The sequence below is a fragment of the Poecilia reticulata genome, chromosome 21 (assembly GCF_904066995.2).
Source record: "Poecilia reticulata chromosome 21, P_reticulata-male-v2, whole genome shotgun sequence".
NCBI classification, from domain to species: domain Eukaryota; kingdom Metazoa; phylum Chordata; class Actinopteri; order Cyprinodontiformes; family Poeciliidae; genus Poecilia; species Poecilia reticulata.
Genome location: NC_088850.1, coordinates 9,261,230 through 9,285,920, shown reverse-complemented (window position 1 = coordinate 9,285,920; position 24,691 = coordinate 9,261,230). Strand labels below are relative to the sequence as shown.

The window sequence follows — 24,691 nt, the reverse complement described above, 5'->3', positions numbered from 1 at the left end:
TATTCATTTGACTTCCATTTTTGGTCTGAGCTCTGATGAGCATTTTCAACTATGAGACTCACTATAGACAAGCTATGAATGTTAAATTATCTGAGTTTATCGCAGGTCATCTCTAATCACTTTTCAAAAGATTTCCAGGGAAAGTCAGTGAAAATCACATGCTCATTAGCTCATTTTTGAGCGATATAGCACAACTTGCATACATATGTTTTTTTCTTTTTTTTAAATAAACTAACAAAAAAAAAAACCTGAACTCTGATAAAAAATGTAGTATAACTGAATTATGTAAATCCTTTAGGGTCATACTTATCATCTAATAAGGTTTAATTTGAATACAGCAGAATGATGAACCCAAGAAGAGCATGTGTGCTTTGAATTATTTGTTGTTTTTGACTAATTCCCCACAGGTAAAATAAAAAATCAATTAATGCATTTGTTAAAGACAGACAAAGCTATGATTCCCTTCCTCACTGTACTTTAAGTAGACGAGATGTCAATGACAAGCCAGCAGCACCTGCAAAACAGATACTTCATTTGTGTTAATGACTAAAAAGGATAAGGAAATGGCAAAGAAATCGAAATAAAACTTCAGTTTCTTCCCTCTGATCATTTGCAGGAGTCGACTCAGGCAAACGAGCGACAACTGCATCCAAAGCGAACTTTGTAGTCCCTGCACCTGCCAAATCTGTGGTCCTTAATGTGGCAGACAAACCCTTTTCCCAGGGCTGTAGCTGAAAATGATAACAAAAACGTGTAAGTGTACATGTTTGATTAGAAATGAGAAACTTGCTGAATGATTTGTAGTTAAATTTAGTCTGCTTATTTAAGAATTAGATGTACATTTAAATACTATATAGTTAGCAAGATCATTATAAAAACCAAATTAAGGTTGAATACATTAGTTTTTGTTTTACAGGTATATCTATTATTTTACTAAAGAAAAATGAAAAAAATACCAGGTTATTTTAACTTGCATCTTTCTGCTGATGTCATGAAAACTGTATTTTACAGGCACATGTTTGTAAGAACTGGTTTTGTTTTGTTGTTTTTAAGATAACCTACTAATGGAATTTTTGTCCTCTCTTGAGAGCTGGAATGTCATCTTCAACAGTAAAAGCCTCAACATAGACAAGATCAGTACAAAGGTCTCCACCAGGGTTTTCTTTTCTCAGGGCACTCAGCTGCCCCCAGTCACCGGATCCAGTGGGACGGTCTCGATTGTACCACTTGGTCCAGCACACTGCGAAAAAAAAAGAAAAGAAAAAAGAAAAAGCTGTTACTGAAACCACTTATGCAAGTGCCACTAAGACACCAAATGGTAAATACATTTATCATTTTCTTTTTGTATTGTTAAAAAGGGAGTTTTTCCACAGGTATCAAATGAGCAGCCGAAGCAAACTTTGTAATCATGGCACTTCCGGTCCCTTTGATCCCTCTTTCTGCAGACAAATCTGGATGTTCTGTCATATCTAGAAAAAAACAAACAAAAAAAAAAATGAAATGAAATGTTTAACACAGCGGTCTTAAAAGGTTTGCACCTGAGTCTGATGACCAAAAGAGTTAAAACACAAAGAGGAATATGTTAATACTATACGGTGATCCTGTTTACTTAAATCTTCAAAGCAGGATCAGTGGACTCACCCTGAGTGAATCACTGCAACAAATTAAGTTTATACCCATTTTAAAGTCATGAAATCCAGGAAATAAACAACAAAGAATAGTTGACAATTAAACAGAAGTGAACGTATCGTTTATCAATATTACAAATGATGAGGATCCTCCTTATTGACAAAATTAAGAGATTAAGGATTGTAGAATAGAATAGAACAGAAAAATTAGTATGACACAAAAGATAAGAGAGAATTGTCATTAACAGGGCTTTACATTATAACTAAATAGACAGCTAAAAATGGGTTGGCTCACAGCAAAACAACCTTAGCTATTCATGGCTGAGAGAGACTGTACTTGTAAATCTTTTCACCAGTGTCCTCGGCGTTACGCCCAGACAGAGTCCTGGCCTCCATATTGGTCGGGTTGGGGGCAGATCTTCCCAGGATTCTCCCTACAAAGAGAGGAAAGCGTCTCCCAGTCTCCACTTCCAGAAGGGTTGTCTCTGTCAAACCACTCTGTCGATCCCTTTGAGGAAAAAAACAAACAAAAAAACACTGTTCAGAAAGAAACATAAAAAAAGGTAAATATACTTTAAATAAAAGCACCAAATGATATTGCTACTTAAGGAGAGAGTAAGGCTTTTTGCATTCTAGTAAGCAGAGAAGACAAAAGTATAACTGTAAACCTCTCAGATATATAGAGGGAAACCATTAAATGCCAACTAAGACTATCTTACCTTGTTGGCTTAACCCTACAAAACCTGAAAAATAAAGTTAGAAGAATAAAAGTTACTGAAATTACTTTATAGATTGTAGGTATCTTGATTGGAAATTTGTAATAATTTTTCAGACATGTACAAACAACAAAAATGCTACAATGGTAAGATTTATCTAGAACAGAGAGGGGAATCCTTAATATTTTATTTTACTTCATAAGCAGTTAATTTTATATGCTCAGGCTGTACAGTATAAAATCTCAACTTTAATTGATCTATTAAAATAAATGACCATAAATAAATTAATATTCCTTACTTGGTTGGTCATATTTTCAGAACAAGAGTATAAGTTAGGTGCTCCATTAAAAAATATGAAGATATTCCACATTAGTGTTTTTTAGTTATGCACAAAGGTGAGGGTAATTTTTAAAAATATCTCAGAAAGACACGTCTTACCTTAAAAATTCCAAGGAAACTAAGCAAGAGGTAAGGTTTACCATGTACCTTGTTTTTGGACTTTCAGCCTTTTATTTTGTTCTGTTTCACAGAAATGATTATAAGACTGAACTTATTTCTAAAAAGAATTACTGTTTTCACCCTGGCTGTGGAAAACAGCAAGCTTTTGGCTTAAATTAGGATATATACATGTCAAGTCACAGTTGATTTATCCTTTCCAAAACGTTCCTTGAGGTGTCTTTGGAATACATATCCCATTAGAACACCTGTGTCCAGGTTTCAACCCTCTAGCTGCCAGTTTGAGTTATGGTTTTCCAAAATGTACTTTGGAATTTGTTCGAGTAAACATTACGCTGTCCGTTTTGTGCATTGCATCACTCCACTGGTGAAGATTTAGTGTAGGAGCGTGAGCCTACCTCTAACATGACTGACAGTACACTGGCCTTAGGTTTGAAAATGTTAAATTGACCTTTGTTCCCCTAAATGTACTTGTTGTTAATGTGGCCTAATGGCTATGTGTTCCATCTAGTCATTAAGCCTCTATATGGACAGCTGCATAGTTCTGTCAAGGTTAAAAGAGGTTTGCGCTTCTTTCTTGGTGGTTAATCTCGCAGCCAGTGGCAATGTGAAATTTACTTGACTGTGAATGCTGTGTCCACTTCACGTTATCCTTGAGCCTCAGGGGGCCCTGGCTTGTTCCTAAAACTCCTGTCAAATTTCCTTTCATCTCAGCTGTGTCTTCTTGACCTTGGCACAATGGCGACACATCTTAAGTCGTTTTTACTTACAGTTAAATCTCATTTACATACACATTTTAAAAAAAAAGACAAAACCATGTTTTCGCACTGACTGAAAGTCTATTTGATTTTCTTTTTTGGGTGAGTGGCTATTATCAAGATTTTATTTATTTTCTTCATCGCAGAATAACAGAGTAGATTTTTTTTAAACTTTCCTATTACATATTTTAAATTCAAAATCTAACACCCTCTTAAATTACTGTCTTTAAACAATTTGTATTCTGGTGATGATATTGCTTTGTAAAGTCTTTATAGGTTCATTAAAACATTTGGAAGCATCCAGCTTCCGAGCACCACCGATCTGGAACAAAATTCCAGAAAACTGCAAAACTGCTAAAACACTGAGTTCCTTTAAATCGAGACTAAAAACCCATCTGTTTAGAATTGCTTTAGAACCACAATAAACAAAACATTGACCATGATTGATTTCGATGATGGCACTCATCAAAATTTAATGTTTCTTCAATTGTTGACTGTAGAGTGTTTTCTTTATAACGTTGTAATATTCTGTTTTTATTATGTAAAGCATCTTGAATCGCCTGGCTGGTGAAATGTTTTCCACATATAAACTAGATTGATTGGTTGATTTAATTTGAATGTAAGCATATCTGTTAATGCAACTTTAAGATAGTGTCCTAGAAATATAACAAACTTGTGCAACATCATGAAAAAATTAAATGAATGTGACATCAGGAAGAGATGTATGGATTTCTACAAGCCAGGTTTTCCCTTGGGTACAATTTCCACATGATAGAAAATGAATTTGTTCAAATGCAACAGTGTTTGAACTTTGCTTTGGTCCTTTTTTTGTCGTCTACTCTTATTTAGCCATTTTAGTTTATTCTTGTGTGATCATTTATTTTGCCATTTGTGCTCTGGATTGTGTTCTTTCAGATGAGTGTTTGTCTTTTCTTCTGTAGTTCCACTATGTCTCGGCTTTGTTTATCTTTATCCTCATGCTTGCCAGACTGCTCACCTTCTAAATCTGATTAAATCACGGGGTGTTGTTTTCTAACCTAACTGCAATGTAAACATCCCAATAACTTTATGCTTGACCTCTCTGTGTGTCCTCTAGTCTTTATTGTGCTGCACGTTCACCAAAGCAGTGTTTACCAACCCAGGTTCTCAGGCCACACTGCCCTACATATTTTCAATGTTTCCCTGCTTTTTTTTAGTTTAGTTTAAAAAAAGCCTTTCAATCACCCATCAGCTGAATTTAGATGCACTGAAGCAGGGAACCATCCAAACATTCATGGCAGTGTGCTTTGAGGATCAGAGCTGAATATCTAAAAACTTAATAACACAATTAAATTGATGTATGTATATATATATATATTTTTAAATGCAACAAGTTAACAATGAAATAATTATTAGTTCCATTAGTTCTTTATCATTGAACATTGAATCAAATTATTCATAAGGTAGGAATCCTTATTTATTTATTTATGATACAATGTTCAGGCTTCTATAGTTTAATACAACAACAGACCAATACACTAATAACCCAACTAAGCTCTTTTAAACGTAATGGGTTTCCTGTGTTTCACATCATGTTTAGTGATTCAAAGACCCGGGGTCCAGTATGATTTAAAATGGTGACACATGTCATTTCTTTGTGATTTTTCTTTCTCTGCAGAAAAGAAAGATGAGTGGAAAATCCTAGGGGTTCAACTGCCACAGGGAAAAATGCCACTCTGCTGGTGAGAGCTTGTTTCTCTCTTGTCCAGTTATGCAGGATTGTTGTCCATTGTTGCGAAATAATTCATGGATTGTTCGGTGTTCAGCTGTGCCTCAACACGCCCTTATGAGTGGCTGTTAGGGGCAATCACAGCAAACGGACTATTACGGTCACAAAGCATGTTTGGGTGACTCAGTTTTTAGATGTTTTCCAACCGAACCAATACTGTATGCATAGAAAAGAAAATACGCTGCAATATATTACAGCATATTTCTTTGAACATAGGGAGCACAAAGTAAAAATCATAACTTCTGTTTAGAAAATGAATTGTATTTTACGAATAACAGTAATGGAGAATGTTCAATGTTAAATTGACATAAAGTCTTTCCCCAACAGTTGGACCAACGTTTAGAGTGACTGAGTCTGCACCAGGCTTCACTGTAGGAAAACTGTTTGTCTGGTGATGAGCAGTGCTTGTTATTCAGGCCAAATCTTATAGAAGTATAGAAAAATAGATTCTCTTGTTCTTACAATCTCAAACAAGCATTTTGGCTCAATTTAGTGGGTTGCCATGTTTGGCCTATGATGTGCCATAAATGGTGGATTGAAATACATTAGAAATGTCTGAGTTTCTGATTTTTTTCTCCTATCTCCTAAAGGTAAAGGTCGTTTTTCATTAACATTAACATTAACATTTTTTCCTGATTACTCAGAATACTTGATTACTGTACCAGACCTGTTAAGGGCTCAGGTATGTTTTAAGTGTTAGATTTAGGATTTATAGATACCATGGTGATTTTTACAGCATCCCACTGCTTTGAAATATATTCTTCAACAGATTTGTACTTTGACCCATCTAGTCTTTGAAGTATGTAGAATATTCCTTTTCAGTTTTTTTTTGTTTTAGATGTGATAGGCATCATTATATATAGATGAGTTATAAATGTTCAGCTGCCTGACTCTTATCACAGTTCATCTCTGATCAATTTGTACAAGGTTGTCAGTGATAGTTGGTGAAAGTCAGATACAACTGAAGTTAGAACTATACATAGCATATATGTATGTCTTACATTTTTCACAAATTTTTCAAAAATACCTGAACCCTGAGATCAACCTTACTATTATTTAATTATAAATGATTTAGGTTCATTTTGCTCTGACCAAATGATATGCTAAAATGAGGCTAAATTTGAACACAGACAGAAGAAAACAACAAGTGCATGTATGCTTTGAATTATTTATTGTTTTTTATTCGCTCCACACAGGTAAAAGAAAAACCATTGTATAAATTTGTTGAAGACATATAGAGCCCATAATTCCCCTTCTCACAGTGACTCAGGTAGATAAGATAACAAAGACAAACAGGAAGCGCCTGCAAAACAGATACTGCATTTGTGTCTCTGTGTCATTGTAAACTAAAGGAAAGGGAAATAAAATGAAACAAAAAAGTTTCAAGTCATTTGCAGGAGTAAACTCAGGAAGCAGAGGCACAATAGTATCCAAAGCGAACTTTGTAGTCACTGCAATTGCTAAATCTCTGGTCCTCATTGCGGCAGACAAATCCTTTCCCAGGGCTGTACCTGAAAATTAGAACCCAAGTGTAAGTGTACATGTTTGATTAGAAATGAGAAACTTGCTGAATGATTCGAGGTCAAATTTAGGCAAATATGCTTCTTTAAGAATCAAATGGATGTTTAAACATTATGTAGTTTGCAAGATAATTCCTACAACAAATTAAGCTTGGATGCATTAGCTCTGTTGTTGTTGCTAATCTATACATGTATTTATTCCTTACTTAAAGTGCAAATAAAACTGATTACACGTCATCTAGACCGTCAATATCAAGAAAATGTTGCTCTACAGGTATGTGTTTGCGAGGTTTTCCTTTAAGATAACTTACAAATGGAATTTTTGTCCCGTCTTGAGAGCTGGAGTCTTATCTTTAACAGTAACAGCCTCAACATAGACAAAATCAGCACAAAGGTCTCCACCAGGGTTTTCTTTTCTCAGGGCACTCAGATGCTCCCAGTCACCGGATCCAGTGGGATGGTCTCGATTGTACCACCTGGTCCAACACACTGCAAAAACAGAGAACTGTGTTGCCAAAACCGCTTAACATGCATTCATTTCATAGGCAAACGAGAACCAGCACACACCAAGACAAAACTGTGCTAATACATTTTTATTCTGTATTGTTTAAAATTAGTAGGTTTTTTTTAGGTTGGGCACCATTTTGACAGATTTCAACTGAACAGCTGAAGCGAACTTTATAGTCTTGGCACTTCCAGTCACGCTGATCTCTGTTTCTGCAGACAAATCCGGATTTTGTGTCATATCTGAAAAAGTGGAAAATTAGATACATAAAAAAGCAGTCTAGTAGTGGTTGTTCATTTTCATTTTTTTAACTTTAAGGCTTCCTATTTTGACTTGTCCTTGTCCGTTTGCCAACGTATCAATTTCCCAAAACATTGTTCCAGACGCCTTTACTTAAGTTATAGCGCGTACAAAATAGAACGGCAAAAAGTAGACTGGTTCCAGAGCCATAACATAATGTGACATTTACTATTCTTGCCGGAGCAATGCAGTACATACTTAAAAATTTTTTCACCCGTTTCCTCAACACTATGGCCAGAAAGAGTCACAGCCTCAATATTGGTAGGGTTGGGACAGATCTTCCCAGGATTCTCCCTACGAAGAGAGGAAAGAGTCTCCTTGTCTCCAGTAATAGAAGGGGTGTCTCTGTCAAACCACTCTGTCCAGCCCTCTGAAAAAAAGGACTACTGTTTAGGAACAAAGACTAGGGTACATAGGCAAATATATGTTCAATAAAAATACCAAATGGCGTTAATACTTACGGGCAGAGAAGGAATCCTTGCATTCTGGATCTAAGGAAAGTAGACAAAAGTAAAATCATAAAACTGTCAGACAACCCACTTAAAGCATTTAATGCCCAATGAGACGATCTTACTTTGTTGACTAAGTCCTAAAAAACCTGAAAAATATAGTAAAAAGAAAAATGTTATAGAACTGTTAAAATATTAATAGGTTGTATCTTGATTGGAAATTAGTAATATTGTTGTTGACTTGAACCTACCAAACAGCAAGAGTGTCACAACGGTAAGAATTGACTGAAACAGAAAGAGTTTGCATTTGCATTACTTTACCTGTTAAACTTTTTTTTTTTTGATAAAATTCAAAATCAAAATGTCTTTCACTCCATCTGAGTAATATAAAGTCACAAATGTTTCCTTACTTTCTTGACCATATTTGCAGAGAATGGGTGTCGGTTAATAGATGCTGCAGACCAAAATAAGATGGCATGATATTTTAGTGTTAAATTTCTAAAAGGATTAAGTTCTTTTAAGGTCTTTTTAAAAAAACAAAAATGCTTCAAAAAGACACTTCTCACCTTTGACAACCAAACGAGACTAAGCAAGAGGTCTTTTTTGCTCAATGAGATGGGTGAATGTAGGGAACTGTGCTTATTTATAGCAGCAAGCCTCACCCAATGGCCTACATAAACTTAATGGAAATTAGTACAAAACTTGTTCACCTACATTACCATAGAAAGAAAAAAACTGATTCGGTGCATTGGCAGGTATGAAAATGATTAGCATAGTTCACATATTTCAACACAAATGGTTCATGTTCCTCTTCAGAGTCTGCAGCGCTGCTGACTCAGGCAGAGACATGTTTAACATGTCTGATTGTGACAAAACTGCATTTTTGTCAAACAATAAGTTTATGGTAAAAGCTCTGGGTTTCAACATTCTACAGGCGAAGGGAAATTCCAAAACCTTTCCTTTTGAATCTTACAAATATATACAAACCTGACATAAAACACAGTATTTTCTAATGCTCATAAATGTATGAAACGTACATATGTTTATACAATTACTAACATCTCTTTCATTATTTTTGTTATCTTTACATCAACTCTGACAAAGATCCTTTATCAAGAAAATACATTCAAGTGTCCTATAGTCATAATTCACTCTAACCATATATATTTTTTTTATTTTGTGGGTTTAAAATGATGAATTAGGTAAATTCTTAATTTGTTGAGTTTTGAATCATGTAAAACGACTGAAAAAAATTGAAGTGAGGGCAACGCCGCACGCGCTATTTTGATGTTTTTTTATGCTTATTTCATGCTGCCTTTTATTTAAGTAAGGTCCGTTTCGTATCCTCACATTGTGTAATGGTGTTGATATGCCGCTGGCAGTGAGCAACATGTGTATGCAACCACTGAGCTGTTAAACTACACAATTGTATCATAAGCACTGGTTAAAAAAAAATAAAAATAAATAAACCAAAGCAGAAAAAAGCAAGTGAACAGACTAACAGGAAACAGCCCAGCTGCAAGTATTAAAGCACTGTCTTGGTTAAAAGTAGAATAAATAGATAAAAGATATTAAAAACATGTAAGTCATATATTGTAAATTGTGTTCATGTAAAAGGATAATTGGATAGATATTGATAATTTAATGGTTGTTGTATGTGGGGGAAATTACAAATGTATTTGTTTTGCATATGAAGAACAGTTATGCTAAAATTTGAAAATACACAATTGTATTAATAAATATAGCAGATGGAAGGCATTGAGAAATTTCAACAGTTGTATGTGTTCTGGTGAACTGCTAGGTAACCACTGTGGTTACCTAGCAGGTAACCACTCCTGGATTGAGTCCAGGTGGATTCAATCTTAAATCTCCTAGCAATCAGAGTGCAGCAAATGAACTTCTGATTGATCTATCAAATTGTTTAATCTTATTGAAGTCAAGCTAGTAAGTTAAAAATAAAAAAAAGAGGAAAAAATGCACCTGGTGTTTATTGGTTAAAGAAGAAAGAAAAAAAAAGAAATGTTGGTCAGAATGTTTGTGAAAATATTTAACAAAATGTTGATAAAAATGCTAATTTATTTATTGCTGTTGAATTTTACTATAAAATATTTATTTACTATTCTTTTCAAATAACTGCTTTAAAGGGGTAGAAATCTGATTATTCGCAATGTATTTACCTTGTTAATTTCAGAATGTAATAGATGTGTTTCTGTTTCTTTTGAGGTTTTTCACCTATATGCCATGCGCTATGTGAACCATCATACAAAAAATAAAGATGAGTCAACTAAATTAAAGGCTCTTTGAGTGAAATCCAGTTCAAACTTCACAGTGGAAACAATCCTTTTCAAGTGGGGAACTGCACAGCAAACCAAACCTGAAAAACTTGACAGTATGTCTTATCATTTTGTATTCTTTAACATTTAAGCACAGATCATGGGTGTCTTCCACAGGCACACTGGTGTACAGAGCTGATGGAGGAGAGATGGAGAAGTTTGTGACCAGGGAAAGAAAAATGTGACAAATGTGAGTAAATTTTAAATGGACAAATTTTATGTGTATACCTTTTAGAAGAAGAATAAACTGACAAAGCTGAAAAGTAACCAACTGTGTTTAATGTACATCCCAGTGAACCATTTGCATCCTTTTCTCTTTAGAGCAGTCCTGATGAAATGATGCAAATTGAGTTTATAAACTGAACTCGGAAATTGTTATAGGACTTTAAAAATAAATAAGCCACAAGAACTTAAAATTTAAGTTGTGGGCCATGAAAAAAAAAAAAGTGTGTTCCCTATCTAGGGCACGAAAAATGAATAATTGAGAACCACTGCTCCAGAAGGTATTTAGACAGCTGCACATTATTTTGAAGGTTAAATGTGTCCACTTGAAGTTTGCTCTGCTTTCTTGGTGGTTAACCTCCCAACCTGTGTTGATGGAAAATGCACTGTGAATTCTGTCTCCACTTCATGTTATCCCTGGCTTACTCCTAAACTTATTGTCCAATTTTCTTTCATTTCACCATGTCAACTGTGTTTTATTCTTGACTATGGCACAATGATGAGACATGTTAATATATTTTTTTTACTTACACTCAATATAATGACACAACCGTTTTTTTTTTACTGACAGTCTGGCATCAAATCAGACTCAATAAGTCTAAGAATAATGGAAGAATGATTTTTGGTTAACTTTATTATGATATTCTTAATAAACCTCACATCCACTTAGATTACTGTCTTTAAACAATCTGGTTTATACAATTACACATAATAGTGAAACTAGCAAGAGACGGCGTCCTTTCATTGTTATTGCCAACAATGAAAAGAGTTTTGGGCCTGTGAAGGCGAGGCTTTTACTCCAACAGCAATGTAAAAACTAATGCCAGTTTGATAATGCACTCAGGGACTAACACATTCATTTTTGGAGACATGTCTTGTGGTTTGATGATACCATAATGTGCTTTGCCATAATGACTGGTTATATTTTTGGGAAAAACGGTGAATCCTGAAATTCTGAGACACTGTCACATCTGCGTTATTATGATACTGTGAGGCTGTTTTACTGCATTTTGGACTAGTGCTCTCCACAAAATCATGAGTAAGAGAAATTATGAACCAGTCAGGGAGCCTGGGCTCAAAGAAGGATCTTTCAAATGAAAACTAAGAAAATGCTGAATATGTTGCAACAAAGTTATTGTTTTTAGTGACCATTGCAAAGATCTGATCTTTGCAGTGGTCAGATCTCCCTGAAATGGTTGACTTTTCAGAGAGACCCATTTGTTTTCTTGTACGCAAGCAACTATTATATGGAGTGTTTCTCTGATCAACTCATTTTATCCAATAGGTCTGCTCAACACGTCTTCCAGGATCCAACATTGGAGCTCGGACACATGGGACCACATTTTGCATTTCAGGATTTGTCACCCAGGATGTGGTGGAAAACTTTACTAGAACAGCAGCGGATGATTGTAGGGGAGAAGGTCAGTGATGAGCTTTGTTAGACACAATTAGAGATGTTAGTACTGCTATATAACATCTCCCGCTGTCTAAGCAGCACACTAATGAGCATAGTAGGTCAGGTGACTTTTGACCCAGTGTTCTGTCATTCTCTGACACCTTGAACCCTGGTGAAATGGTAAAGACAAATAGGTGCCTTTGACTTTGCCAGATCAACTGCTGCCTCAGAGAGGTGATAGGAGATTGATTCCACTGTGGGCTGCTGAGCTCTTAGTGATTCAAATATGCATCTTATATGGTGCTAGAACCAATGGTGCAATTGGTTTATCCTGCAAGTGAGTCATTCTCTGAATGCCGAGAAGAACCTTTTTACGCTCTAATGCGCACCAGTAATTGAGAACATTAAATGTTAATTGAAAGCGCATCTTGCTTACAGCTTGATGAAAGATTGAGAAGTATATTTTTGTCTGAAAAATTCAAAATCTGATTAAAACATTTAAGCAGATAGGCTATTGGTGATGTATTTCTGAATCCATTTGGTTTTGTGTTTTACTAAATTACTTTTTTGTGTCGATTTGTTTTTATGTATATATAATAAAAGTAGTTTTCACAATGATTATTTCTAAACTTAAATGCATACAAATATGACAATGAAATATTGAAATTTGTATTGGGGAAAAAAAACAATTTCCTTGATCATTTCTCTTGCAATTGATGAATTGTATTTTTGACATTATAATAGTAACTTAAACTAATTAAGTTGCAATCTCTAATGCAAAATTGAAACTGCAAAATATCTTCTGCCTAAATCACATTTAGTAGAATTCACCATCGATGCATAAATGCAACACTTTATCTTGGAAGCTTAAAAGTGAAAGAGATAATTTGCAATGAAATAAAAGCCACAATATTTATTTGTATTTCCAGTTAATTTGTCCACATAAAGTCAGGATTCATTAGGAACACGGGCATCCAAAGAGAACTTTGTAGCTCTTGCAGGGACCCCATTTTTGGTCAGCATTGCAGCAGACAAATCCTGTGTAAGTGTTGTAGCTGAAAGAAAACAGAGGAGATGGACAGATAGCACGCCTGTTTGTCTCTTTAACATCACAGTTCCAAAGTGATTCAAACACACTATGCACCAAAATGTGTTTTTGTAAGTATAGCGTGTTACGTATTGACATAAAATTATTTTCCAAAACTTTGTTTTACCAAATCAAAAATGTATATACTTGTATGTAAATGTACATTTTGTGACTATTTAGATAGCATTTAAAATATCTACAGTATTCATGTTGAAACAATACATATAAAAATATGAGAATTTGAAAATACTTTAGCCAGTCGTCCTGTCAGGGTGATGTTTCATGGTGATGGGACTTTTCTTTTTTTTTTTTTAGGTCAACTTACGCATTGAAAGTTTAGCCCGTCTTCTCTGCTGGGATCATTATTTTAGCTGTAACTGCTTCAATGTAGATAGGATTGGGGCAAATCTGCCCTGGGTATTCATTTCTCAGTTGCTTTAAAGTCTCAAAGTCACCCTCTTTATTAGCAGTGTCTCGACTGGACCACCTGGTCCAGCACCTTGCAGGACAAATAATAAAATAACTCTAGTAACAATTTTGAAAAGTTTGCAAGTTGTCACATTTCAAGACAAATGAAAAATTAAAACTTTAAAATAGTTAAAAAGGGTTTTAACTAGTTTACATATTATCCATTTAAATTGTATAATAGTTGATAGGATATAGCACATAGAATCAAATACTGCAAAAGCAAACCATCCATCCATCCATCCATTTTCTTTCACCCTTGTCCCTCAGTGGGGTCGGGAGGGTTGCTGGTGCCCATCTCCAGCTAACGTTCCGTGCGAGAGGCAGGGTTCACCCTGGACAGGTCGCCAGTCTGTCGCAGGGCAACACAGAGACACACAGGACAAACAACCATGCACACACACTCTCATACCTAGGGACAATTTAGAGAGGCCAATTAACCTGACAGTCATGTTTTTGGACTGTGGGAGGAAACCGGAGTACCCGGAGAAAACCCACGCATGCACAGGGAGAACATGCAAACTCCAAGCAGAAAGACCGGGGCCGGGAATCGAACCCAGAAATTTCTTGCTGCAAGGCAACAGCTCTACCAACTGGGCCACTGTGCAGCCCCGTGCAAAAGCAAACCATCTAATTAAATTAATTCAATAAACTTCAAACTATGGGTCATCATCACCTTTGGTCATCATCACTTCAGAAGCAATACTTTTTAGTTTTTATGTCTGACAACATTTTTAGATTCTTTTGTTACTCAAAACTTCATCCTCATGTTTGTCGTAACATAAAGTAAATAGTTGATATCTGTTTGGTAAGAAAGGAACCTAAAACCTTATGTGTTATACTTTTTAAAAACCCAATCAGGGCCTCTTACCTCTTTTACTGTGTCCCATGTGAGCTGTTTAAATATAATCTGAATATTGCTCATTAGTAATGTCCTACAGTGCCAACTGATTATGTTTTCAAATTAATTTTTTTAATTGTAGTTGAGATGAGAAGCAAAACTGCAGCAATGGCAAGGCTCAGCTATGACAGAAAACGTAGCTTTTAACAGAGAACGGTTCTTTAAATTCTGTATGTTCAACAACAATATCATTATAATTTACCTGTTTGGTCATCATTCTAGAGACCAGATGTCTGTTATCTTTGAAAGCAGATGGAAACTTTAAAAACACAATGATCTATCACTTGGTTAAGTCAGAAGCACGTGGTTCTCTACCTTTTATAGTAGAAGGTTTCACCCTGTGGCTCTAATTAGATTTTTTTCCCTCTGGAATTTAGGCAGAGTAATGGGTCTTAGGCAACTACACTCTCAGAAGTAGCAAGATGTGTTCTATTGCTGCCTGTTGTTTTATGTTGCACTTTCAAAGTGAGAAACAAAATAAGTGTTCAGCAAGACACAATGTGTCCAAAGACCACGGAGTATACAAGGAAGTTGGATTTGGGACTTGGAGCTTAAAACCACAATAAGTCTGTTACTAATTCAACTCACTATTATCATAAAAATACTGCCAGAATAAAGAGTTTTCTGTCAAAACTGAATACGGAAAAACTAGAGCATGCCTCTTATTTTAAGTTGTTTGGATTACTGCAAGATTGTATTTCAATGCCTCTCCAAAAATTTCAAGCTAATCCAAAACGCTGCTGCCAGAGTCCTAGCAAGCACCAGGAAAATGAATCATGTTACACCAGTTGTAAAATGTCAGATTCCCAAAAGTCAGAACTGAAAACATTTTGGTTTACCAGTGTTTTTGATCAAAAAGCTTCTTTTATGCATTTAATGTCTACATTTTAAAATAATCGTTTTGCTGTTTTTATTTCAATGCCCCCTGACTGTATTTAATGTCCTGCAAATAACTCTTTATTTCCTTGTGTATAAAATGACACTATTTGCAGGAATCTTGCCTTGTTAAATATTCATGAACAAACTATTATTGGTATTACAGCAAAGTTGAAGAAACTGAGAACAAGTAACTGTGAGCAACAGTAACTTAGCCACAAAGTCGTAGGCCCTGTGAAATTTTAGAGCCGCTATCTGTGCCGTGTCAAGTGGAAAGTTTGGTGCAGTGAGAATTTAGTGTGGGAGTGTTTTTCAGAAGTTGGACTCAGTCAGTTAGTTCCAGTAAAATTAGCTGTGACTGCTTCAGCATATCAAGACTTTCTGGACAATACCATTCTCCTAAATTTATTAGAACAGTCTAGAAATGACACTACACATTACATAAAACAAGACCCATAAAGTCATGTAATGAGACTTTAGTGTGGAAGAACTTGTGAGACCTGTATAGACTCTTGCCTTCATTTGGATAGAACCCCTTTGGAACTAGTTATAAAATTTTTATTTATTCCTGTTTTTAAAACTTATGTTTATTTATTGCAACCCTGGATCTAAACGAAACACATTTATGCATTTTCTGCTTCCATTGTCCTCTGTTTTCTTTTCTGTAATTTAAATTCCAACAAAATATTGTAATTTAAAGTGGTTTAGTTAATTTTAGCTGCACAGAAATACCTTGGGTGCAGGAGGAAATTGTGTATATTAGTCATTAGATGTTTTCTTTTGGAATATAGTACTTTGGGACAGCTGAGATTATTTAATTACAATATGATTTTACCTATTGGTACCACATCTGCTGTTATATACTGGTGAACTAGTTTTCATTTTAGCAATACTTTCAAAGTTTGTGGAATGCTTTTGAGAAAATTTCTGCACAGAATATTTTATTTCACATTTATTTATTAAACTGAAATATAACATTTTTATTGAGCATGTTGTTAAATTCCCTCTGAAAAGTGTAAATGACAGAAAACAGAAACTCTGGAAAGTACTTGTTCCTTTTAAAATAAAATAAAAAACATTCAGTAAGAAAATATTGTGTAATTTGTGTCCGAAAACGATAAACTTCAATAACATTTGGTTTTCAGAGATCCAAATTTAAATTGACCTCATAGAGTTCATTGTTTGTTCAGTTTTTTTCTTCTGTTGTACCACCGCTGATCACTGACTAGACCGCGTTGTGCTGTTGCATGTCACAACACAGAAGTTTGCCCTTTTCCAGTGTCCACCCTCTGAACAGGTTTTGTGTATGCTAATTAATTGCCCTTTGAGAAGAATACATACCTCCCACTGTTCAATAACAGCTCGAGATGGCCTCTGTCTATTCATACATCAGCATTAAAGTTTGTCATTCGAAGGTGCCACAGCAATATTTTACACCAAATTGTGCTTTGGACTGGATGCCAAAGTACAAATGACAGTGAGGTGTACACTCATTTATCATCCAACTGCAACGCGCACACACCTCTCTAGATCCCTCCACCCGCACACATATCTAGACTCCTTTTTTTCCCTTTGTCTCCACGGAAAACACAGTTTTGTTTGTCATCCTCTGAAAACAGGCTTTTCTCTTGACCATTAGCCCAATTTACACAAAAGAACATTTAAGTGGCCTGTCGATGCGGACACACATTTTCAGGAGGCACATTGAGATGTTCCACTGATGAAAACGCAACATTTTGATTACGTAATATTGCAGTTGTATAGCAAAACGAGCTTTGCCAAGTGTAAATCTAGTATAAGTATTGCTGCAATCCTGTGAAAAAAATATATGCTAGTGTTAAAGCAAAAGATAACACCTGTAATACCTTTTATGATTAATGTACTTTTCCTTAGTTTTTTCTAGAGAGAAACATTCTGCTTGTTTAATGAAAATCTTGCTTAATCAGCAGTGTTTTGGACTGTAATTTTTCTTCATTTATCAGAAAATCTACTGTTCAGCTGCTATAATTTTGTGATCTAATTTTATTTACTCATCAGATGTGGCAGATGGTCTGTTGGGCCTAAGAGACTCTTAAGAGCAAGCGTAAAAGAAAATCTGTGGTGATTGGCTATTTGTGCACCATTCTGTGATTCAAACATAATTGGCTATCCAGAGAGAGTTATGTTTAGTTAAGAGCTCATACACCGAGGTTAGTCTAGCAATGCCGGCCTGCAACAAACTAAAGAAGGTATGTAGACGGCTGATTAGAAAATGACCAGTTAAAGGGGGTCTAAAGAGCAGGCTCAGCATGTTCAGAGCAGTATGCACACACAAGTGAATTCTTTAAGGTCACTAAACTAAATGGAAAACTGTTTATCAGTGTCCGAAAAAGGAGGAGGGCGAGGAGATGGAAATCACAAAGTAATGGGAGAACAAGTTTTGGATTCTCAGTGCATTTGGTTTCATGAATATGACAGAAACAATCATAAATAAACCAGTTTCACAACATTTCATTGGTTGTTGTTTTTTCCTGCAAAACTATTCCACATGCCTGATTTTTGGTCAATTCAGGTCTATCACTGAAAAGGGATCAAGCTCCTAAAGATATATAGGTGCCTGTTTTTCACTGCCGGGTTTTATCTTACTCCAAATGGCTTTGAATGGGATCAAGGTTAGCACTTCATGCTTACCAAGTACTCCCACTTTTCCTCTTCAACCGCTTTTGTGATTTTTCATGTGGGTGTCCTTTTCCATTTAGATGAGATAAGGCATAAATGTAGTTGTTAGCAACGGTGAACAAATGTTCAAGTTCCATCAGTCTTTTGCTATATATACTGTATAACATCCAGCATGTTTTCCTGTAGAGGCTCTATTTCTATATGGGCTCAATATATCCTCACTTATCAAACTATAGTTATCATGGATGTCTTTATGAAGGCTTTGATACAATTTCCCCAATGCTTTTCCTGCATTTCATCAGCTGAATCCTTTTCAGCACTGTCCTATAGGACCTTAATTGGTTATTGTGACCAAAGCATACAAACTGTGTCTTCTAACTCCAACTAAGTCATTGATATTCCTTTTGAATGAACAGCTGAAGGAGCAAGTGAAGCTGAAAGGTTGGCAAGAAAAATCTTCTCTTGTGATTTTATCTAAAGTCTCCTTTTTTTTTCTGCCTTTTGTCCCTGTCGTCCGCTCTCCTTCTGTCCCTGATTCAAGGACCTTGTCATTTGTAAAATGGAAAGGTAAATAGGCTGCATCCACGTTAGCACTTTTCTTGCCTTTCTTCTCATCCAAAGTGCTTTTACATCACCCCACACACGTACCCAAATCAATTCAAACATCTGAAGTCAACTGAGGGGTTCAGACTCTATCCAGCTTTGACATGCAGCAGTGGGAAACATTTGGCACAACTACCCACTCCTTGTTTCATTTCTGCTATCATAGCTCAATGCATTGTAAACAGAATGTTAGTTTTATTTGAGGTTGTGAAACAGTTACTTAGTGGCTACTTGGGTATGAGATAACATTCCTGTATAATTTAGCTCGTCAGTTCACTTTTGTAATCCAATGCTTCAGGCTTGTCTCTCCGTGTTCATGAAGTCTCCTTTCTCTTTGTGTTGCCTGTAAGTTTCCAAGACATCTCCTATCTACGTCTCATGTTCAGGAGCTGGTCTACACACATGGTAGCATTCTTTTGAATGCTACCATTCAAAAGAATGGTAGCATTCTTTTGAATGGTAGCATTCAAAAGAATGCTACCATTCTTTTGAATGTAGACCAGAGTGGTAGGCCACTCTGGTCTACATTCAAAAGAATGGTAGCATTCTTTTGAATGGTAGCATTCTTTGAATGGTAGCATTCTTTTGAATGGTAGCATTCAAAAGAATGCTACCATTCTTTTGAATGTAGACCAGAGTGGTAGGCCACTCTGGTCTACCATGAGGCCACTCATGGTAGACCAGAGTGGCCTACCATGTGACAGGCCACTCTGGTCCATCTGATTATGCTTGTTTTGCTCTATTCAAACACACCTGTTTTGACGCTTTAAGCAAGAAAAATGGAAAGGATTTTCAGGATTTTAAAGGGACATTTGCAAAATTCCATCTTTAGCACATTGTAATTTTGTAGATAAATGTCTCGGCTAGACGATTTGCAGCATTTCTTGAAAACATTGTATCTTAAACATGTGTCCAACAATTCTGCTTTGTTTCTGTTAGCAGCACAAAGCGTTTGTGATGTTGTGGAAATTGATATGTAAATCAAATGGCGAGGCATAAAACATCTTCCACTTTGGATCATTTACTCTTGATGTAAATGTTTGGTCATTTTAGTGGATAAACTACCATTTGGTTTTAGGATTTGTTGTCTGTGAAAATGATTACATGAAAGTAAACATGAAGGAAAAAAGGTCCAAAAAATAGAAAAGTTAAAATGTTCAAAAATCAAAAATAGCACGTAGAATCGACTACTGCAAAAGCAAACCATCTAATTAAATTCATTCAATAAACTTCAAACTATTGGTCATCATCATCTTTGGTCATCATCACTTCAGAAGCAATACTTTTTAGTTTTTACGTCTGTCAACATTTTTAGATTCTTTTGTAACGCAAAACTTCATCCTCATGTTTGTCATAAAATAAAGTAGGATGAAAACTAAAAAGCATACACACATCATACTTTTGTATGTGTATGTTTTGCATTGAGCATCAGAACTGCTTTAAGGCAAAAAGTAGTTCAGTCGCCCTCAAACTCCGTAGTGTCGGTCTCCTTTTTGAATCCAGAGTTGATACTAGTTTATTTCTTTAACCAAAGGTTAAAAACTATATTTTAAAGAAGCTGGTGAACCTGCCGACTATCAAGCTAAATATTCTGTCTTGTTTTCCCAACTTGTAAGCTTCATTAGCACAAGGCAGCAGATCTGCTGGGAATTTCTCGGCTCACATTTACAGTTTACAGATGCATCGACACAGAAGCTACAAATCCTTAAACTGCTGCACAGCTCTGACAGTTATTAGCAGTAAGTTAATGTGGATTCAAAGCTGCTTATCTTCACTGTGTTTAGCATTAGTTTTAACAGGCTATCTTGGCAAGGCAACTGATGTGCCTAAAGGTTAACATTGGGATTAAGATGGAGAAATGGAGTGATGAATAGTGACAGTTTCAGATCCTGCATCAACATCTCTGTCAGGCTACCTGTAAGAAAGCTCCACATCAAAGCTGTGATGGATGACTGCAGGAGTCGGGTCTTGGCAAGAACTGTCGAGCCCTTTAATTAGTGTGGACTGATGATCCAGTGTTTTGTATTGATGTGTTAGTGTTTTATTTTCCATGGATGGTGTTTTAAAAAGAATTTCGCTGCTTCTAGCAATTCTGAAGCCATTTTGTAAAAGCCTTGAGTGGTTTGATGAAATGACTGGAGTTTCTTGTTGTTGTTGTTTTTTTGTTTTTTTTTAAATTGTCAGAGCTTAAATCAATTTTCTGGCAATTGCAAGCCACGAAAGACAAAGAGTTTGTTCATCTCTCGCCATTCACTGCCCTCACACATCAGCGGGTTCATAACATTTATACATCAAAGTTAGCTGTGCCAAAACACTAGTAGGATTCAGGTGTGACCCCAGTGTGTTCCTGTTTCAGTCATAATGTCTTTGATTTTAGGCATCACCACCTCTCAGTCGCAGCCACTTTCCCGTTGCTGAAGAGATTTACTTGACCTTTGCCACTCGGGAACCGCATTTGTGAAAATACAGTTTTGTTTAGAAGTCAAAAGGACCGAGCACTATGTCTCACCTCTTTTTTGAGACTTAACCTTTAGTGTTAAAGATGCCTCAGCTGGGTGTAAACGTAAAACTAATGCGCTCAAATAGTGAAATATATTTGATAAAGAGAAATGGACAAAGCTCGTGAAACTAATACTCTGACAGGCTTCTACGAAAGCTCCACATGAAAGATGTGATGGATGGCCATAATTTTGTCTCAGTGGGTAAGTTATTAATCGAAAAGCAGCTGTAGATGGATTTGTAACACTGCACAAACTACTTGAAGCCAACTAATTAAAGGAAAACGGCCATTTGTTTTGTTTCCCCACACAAATTTGATGAGTAATTTGACAGTTTAAATGTTAAATGTTTTTGCTGCATTATATTCATTTAGTGCGCTAATGTGGTTTCCCATGCAAGAAACATTTCAATTACATTTGAGCCTCACAAAGCCAGAGATGCACCCAGGAATTGCCCCTGGGCATCGATTGGCCAGTCAGGCAAATCTAAATCCAATCCTTCTCTGATTAGTGAACGCCCATATAAATAGATACAATGAACTTGAGCCAACCATAACACTGTTGAGTGTGCATGTTGTTGTGAGACTCAAAGTAAGCTACTTTCATTATCAGTGAGGTGTTTAAAAAGGAAATTAGAGGAAACGGGAAGCTGTAAGAAGCCATTTAAAAAAACTAATCTCTACGGAGGCAAGTTTTTTCATTGTGTAACCTCCTTAGGTAGGTAAGTTTCAACAATTAAATTGTAGTCAGAAGACTGAATGTAAGTGCAACAAAACATCTCTTCTCTTTTATGCCCTTTTATGCCCTTGAGCTTTAAATCTGTTTGTGATGGCTGTCAGACTCTTAGAAATTTCAGTGCTCAAAGGCAGCACTGAAATTAGCAATATGGCTACTAATTCTGCACATGTTAATCATGCAAATGACCAAGATAAGATTCTAAAATGTCAGCTCTAAATAATTTTGTCTTTGTCTTAAAAAAAAATAAAACCAATCTCAGCATGTCTAAGATTTACAAAAAAATAGGGATCAAAATATGGCCAAAAATGTAAATGTGCTGGAGCATCTCTGAGTAAAACTAAATGCAAATGAAAGTAGAAAAAAAGTGTAAAACATATAAAGCACCCCATTTTTATACCAGATGAAGAATAGTTCAACCAACATGGCTTCAGGAACGCAGATTTCACTAAATGAACTGCAGTGTCGTGTCACAGTGACACGACACTGCATTAGAAAGCAATGCAAATGTTGCTTTTGAAATTACATGCAAGTGTGAGCATCAATAAATAAAGCACTAAGTAATTAATCTGCAAACTGTCACTCACAGAGCAACCTTGCCTGCTTTCACGGATGCTTATAAGGAGAGAGAGAAAACAGCTGGGCACGTATCAGAGCCTGTAACACACAGCTATATGTGCAAAAACAAAACCCTAACCTTTGTTTTCCTCTCAGTCTCTGACAGATTGTTTAACTACCGCACGCCTTTAAAAACATTTATTACCTTCCAAAGCTCCACACTTCTAATGAAACTGGTCGTTAAGGGAGACATAAACATTAAGCAAACTACTCATGCAATTGGCAGACACTAATGCAGCTCCCAGTCCCTCTCTACAATGGTATAGCAGAGAGAGGAGCACAAATGGCTGCCTATTTGGACTATTTTCTTTTGCAATTAGGTAGTTTCCTTATATTTTCCTGAGACATTGTGAACAGATGCAGTAATAATATTTAATCGACTGACAACTGCATTCAATTTCTATTTCCTATACCGTTTTACAGCCAGTACTTTGAAAAATTGAGTTGAAAGGGTGAAGTTTGCTGCTTTTACTCAATGTCCTTTGCATTGTTTGCAATCATCTAATTGAATTGGGAGCAGGATAATGAATGCGCATAAGGCCGTATCTAGCCAGATGTGTAAGTGATTGTAACCAGAAACTTAAAAATTCTAAAAAAGAATCCTTTTCTCGTTTTTTCTTTTCTTCAGTGTTGATCAAGTAACATTTTATACAAGAAATAATGGCCTCGGGATGATTATGCAAATCAGATGTAAAAAGATGAATATATGCTAAGGCTTTAATTACCACTGGAGATGAACTTTATAGAGGGAGTGAAAACACAACACTTAATGCTAAAAACATTTCGATAATGCTTATTTCCAATGCAGCTGCTTGCATTTGCATACATTTCGAGGTCATAAGAAACATTCATTTTGCTTTTGCCCATTTGTTGGGATTACTGATAAGCCTACTCTCCGGGTTAACAGAAGCCAAAAGAGTATCTGAGTAGAACTAAAAGTCAAAGCTGTTTTCATACTTGGAGATTTATTATTTTTAAGAATTCCACATTATTATTAAAATTAATTCTTATGAATGCTGCATGTGCACTTTGAGGTTAAGAGAAAAAATGTCTTAACATTCATTTCCATTTGGTATTTTATTGGTGTACACATAATGTTGGAGGAAATAATACCAAAAATAGAAGTGTATATAAGATGAGCTGTAAGGAGAACTGTGAGGGCTCATTAATATTTCTCTCAAGCCATAAAAAAAAATTCTATACCTTCAGTGACCATTGTTAGAGCAGTCTATGCACAAATTTGTTACTACGCAATCATTAACTCAAACCTTTTATAGCTTTCAACTGTGTCTCTGTGTGAAGTCTGACAGCGGGTCTCTTACACGTCATCCTACGTCTTCAACCATGACAACCATTCAATCAAACTGGCCACCAGGATGGAGCTGGAACCCCTCTCCAGGGAGATGGCTGTTCCTATGGTAACTGTGGAGGTGTGCGACCCAGCAGCAAGCAGGAGAATGCAGGTTTTTTTTTTTTTTTTTTTATCTACTTATGTGTATCATTGTAAAATAAAAACTTTCTGGTAGTTATTTCTGTCGCTGTAGGATTTTTGTAGAAAGTAAATATAGCCTTTTGCAACCATAATTCAGTTTTATACTTTATTTTCTCTGGGCTTATACTGAGGTGCTAGAGCTGTAAAGAAAAACATCATCTCCGTCGCTCCTGTCAGGTATGAACCATGAAAATTGCAAACCAGCATGTGATGTTGTCCAGCGTATGCTGCAAACAGAGGTACAATATTTGTTCTACACAACTGAGAAAAACACTTTAGTCAATGTTCTTTTCAAAAAGCATGTTTACCAGATAGACAAAAGCAGTTATCAAAGCACTTCAAGGCTATGAAAAGATGCATTACGTTCAACTTCAACTAAAAAAATCTAATCAAGTATTTGTATGCATTAGACCATAGTTTTCCTTTTATTTTTTTTGGCAAAATATAGACCAGTTTTCCCAGAATTTTTAACCTTTGACCTTTCTGAACGATGATAAAAAACTGCAAATTGATTCAAATGTAAAATTAGACTTATAATTCAATTTATGTATATTTCTTTTCTATTTAAACTCATACAAAAAGTGATGTAATTGTTTATACTAAGAAATAAATCGACAGAAATGTGAAAGGGACAGCAATGAGTCTGTCTTCACCTATTTTTTATACTGTAAACCTCAACAAAATGAATGCATAAAAAAATCAGCCCA

The 24,691-nt window shown here is 35.7% G+C and overlaps 1 protein-coding gene and 1 long non-coding RNA gene across 5 annotated transcripts in view; one reads left to right on the top strand and one right to left on the bottom strand.

Annotated features, from left to right (window-relative positions):
• The window catches only part of LOC108165771 (uncharacterized), a 42,797-nt gene extending 18,443 nt beyond the window's left edge, over positions 1 to 24,354 (top strand). Inside the window, exons 2-8 of one of the 3 annotated variants that reach the window (XR_014085569.1) lie at positions 617 to 753; positions 1,089 to 1,318; positions 1,985 to 2,191; positions 5,216 to 5,279; positions 10,551 to 10,623; positions 11,941 to 12,076; positions 23,795 to 24,354. This is a non-coding gene — a long non-coding RNA (uncharacterized LOC108165771). Of the gene's footprint in view, positions 1 to 616; positions 754 to 1,088; positions 1,319 to 1,984; positions 2,192 to 5,215; positions 5,280 to 10,550; positions 10,624 to 11,940; positions 12,559 to 23,794 lie in introns of those variants that run through there. The other 2 variants (XR_014085568.1, XR_014085570.1) reach the window with 2 other exon arrangements.
• LOC108165756 (cartilage intermediate layer protein 2-like) lies at positions 750 to 10,542 on the bottom strand. 2 transcript variants are annotated; one of them, XM_081602411.1, is made up of 9 exons: positions 8,667 to 10,530; positions 8,511 to 8,554; positions 8,352 to 8,385; positions 8,226 to 8,249; positions 8,113 to 8,142; positions 7,850 to 8,021; positions 7,487 to 7,593; positions 7,158 to 7,335; positions 5,922 to 6,837 (listed from the first exon to the last, which is right to left on the bottom strand). In XM_081602411.1, the coding sequence occupies exons 2-9, from the start codon at positions 8,520 to 8,522 to the stop codon at positions 6,732 to 6,734; spliced, it is 663 nt and encodes a 220-aa protein (XP_081458537.1). In that variant the 5' UTR covers positions 8,523 to 8,554; positions 8,667 to 10,530; the 3' UTR covers positions 5,922 to 6,731. The 2 variants fall into 2 exon arrangements, with proteins under 2 accessions (XP_017157606.2, XP_081458537.1); XM_017302117.2 differs by lacking the exons at positions 5,922 to 6,837; positions 7,158 to 7,335 and adding an exon at positions 750 to 1,240 and having other exon boundaries at positions 8,667 to 10,542.
• Positions 24,355 to 24,691: the final 337 nt, after the last annotated feature.